The 1,912-nt window shown below is 41.1% G+C and overlaps 1 protein-coding gene across 1 annotated transcript; it reads right to left on the bottom strand.

Moving 5' to 3' along the window:
* Positions 1-867: 867 nt before the first annotated feature.
* LOC119588263 (glycine-rich cell wall structural protein-like) lies at positions 868-1,461 on the bottom strand. Its single transcript, XM_037936959.1, has 2 exons — positions 1,420-1,461; positions 868-1,317 (listed from the first exon to the last, which is right to left on the bottom strand). The coding sequence occupies exons 1-2, from the start codon at positions 1,438-1,440 to the stop codon at positions 868-870; spliced, it is 471 nt and encodes a 156-aa protein (XP_037792887.1). The 5' UTR covers positions 1,441-1,461.
* Positions 1,462-1,912: the final 451 nt, after the last annotated feature.

The raw sequence follows: 1,912 nt of genomic DNA, 5'->3' as shown, positions 1-1,912 counted from the left end.
CACCTCTATTTCTCTTTTTTCTTGCTTAACAGTTAACATAGCTGTGTTACTATTGCGAATGCAATATCAAACCTGTAAATTAAATATTTCGAGAAATCATAATCTCACTTAGGTAAAGGTGGTGAATAATCTGTGCCCAGCGTTGCTAGTGTTATACCAAAAATCACGTTTTATTTTAATTCGCGTTTATACTCCAGTTTGAGGAAAAGTACTTTTATACTCCAGTGTTTCTAATGTATCACGATTTCGATATGTATATCGAAAAGTCTAAAGAAAAGTGTTGAGAAGCAAGAAATTTTATTATCACATATTGAATCTGATTTACATAATTACCTAAGATTTTGATGTGCCAGATAATTTTAAACGTTGTTTTAGGGGCTTTAGTTTATAATAAAAAAAATAATATATGGCATAGTTTGGTTTTATAATGTATATATCTATGTTAAGGGTTTTCCATGTGCGCATGATTTCATGTGTTCATTACATGAATTTGCACTGTAAAGCTCGCTTATGAATTCACGAGTCTTCTAGAGAGAACGATTAATTTTAGTCGATTTTAATCCGAACTCATTTCTGTGTATGTTGTTATTTTGTGCAGGACGTTATGTACATATTGATTTCACAGTGGCGCTTTTTATATAATATGCAGCACTGGATCCCAATAGTGCAATTTAAATCTTGACGGTCTTTTACAGCTGGAGGTATTCTGAATGCCTTCTGTGTAACACTCACTTGAGACTTTTCTTCTTTTCCTCGGCTGTTGTGATGGCAATTCAAGGGTTAAAAGGACAATAGATTTTAACTTATGTAATAATGTGATGGTAATTCATGGGTTAAAAGTATATGCCTTTAATTTATGTAATCAGTTTATTTCCCGTAGCCGCTGCTTCCACTTCCGCCACCAAAACCGCCTCCATTTCCACCGCCGAAGCTGCCTCCGTGACCACCTCCGACGCCCCCAAAGCCACCTCCGAAACCGCCTCCATTTCCACCGCCGAAGCTGCCTCCATGTCCGCCTCCGCTTGCGCCTCCGTATCCGCCTCCGCCGCCGCTCGGAAGGGACCCGCTGCCAACCAAGACTCCTGCGGATACTCTTCCGCCTCCGCTGCTTCCGCCGTATCCTCCGGAGCTGCTACCTCCAAAACCGCTGCCGTGTCCCCCGCCAAAGCCACCGACGTTTCCTCCACCAAATCCACCAACTCCGAATCCACCACCTCCATGTCTTCCGCCAAATCCACCTCCTCCACTGCCACCATATCCGCCTCCACCACCAGCCGCTGCCACGGACATCACGGCCATCATGGCAGCCATTATCGCCTGAAAATTATTAACCATTGATTACCATTTCTAATCGAATATGCATTTTCGGAATATCTATAAAGTTATGTATGCATTTATACACACACAAACCATCCTTACCACTGGTCGCTGAGCTCTCATGATCGGTTGGTGTGTCGTCTTGCGAGAAGAGTCATGGCACTGCAGGAATCGTCCGAGTATTTATACCTACCTCCTTCGTCCTTCGTAAAGCGGTTGGAGTTGCCAACTTTTTTGTTCGAAACAGTTTTGATGCCAATGAGGAAAGTATTATCAGCTATTTTCTCCGTATTTCCTTGGAATGACCTTCATGTTATTACTGTGTGACCTTATGAAAAACAATTATGAATAGTGCCATGTGAGAAGTATGACAGTAGACGCAAATTCTGATATATGTAAAATTTTAAAAAGTCTTATCTAAAGTATGGCAGCCATAGAGTACCTCATTTTTCAGTTGTAATTATAGGGAAGAAAAGGGAGCTCTAAGCAATATTATCCTCATTCACACTACGACAACCTTCAGGTATTTCATCTTTCCGTTGTAAACATCCTTGATATGGTACCACGATTTTCTGCATGTGAAGATATTGCTGTC

The sequence above is a fragment of the Penaeus monodon genome, chromosome 23 (assembly GCF_015228065.2).
Source record: "Penaeus monodon isolate SGIC_2016 chromosome 23, NSTDA_Pmon_1, whole genome shotgun sequence".
Taxonomy (NCBI): domain Eukaryota; kingdom Metazoa; phylum Arthropoda; class Malacostraca; order Decapoda; family Penaeidae; genus Penaeus; species Penaeus monodon.
The sequence above is the reverse complement of the archived record's forward strand: the minus strand, read 5'-3'. Positions and strand labels throughout refer to the sequence as shown.

What these genes read in the sequence shown, in the direction of transcription:
- LOC119588263 (XM_037936959.1), bottom strand. Translation starts at nt 1,440, where the DNA reads ATGAGAGCTCAGCGACCAGTG. An exon ending in TGAGAGCTCAGCGACCAGTG is followed by an intron (nt 1,318 to 1,419) that starts GTAAGGATGGTT and finishes AATAATTTTCAG; the next exon opens with GCGATAATGGCTGCCATGAT.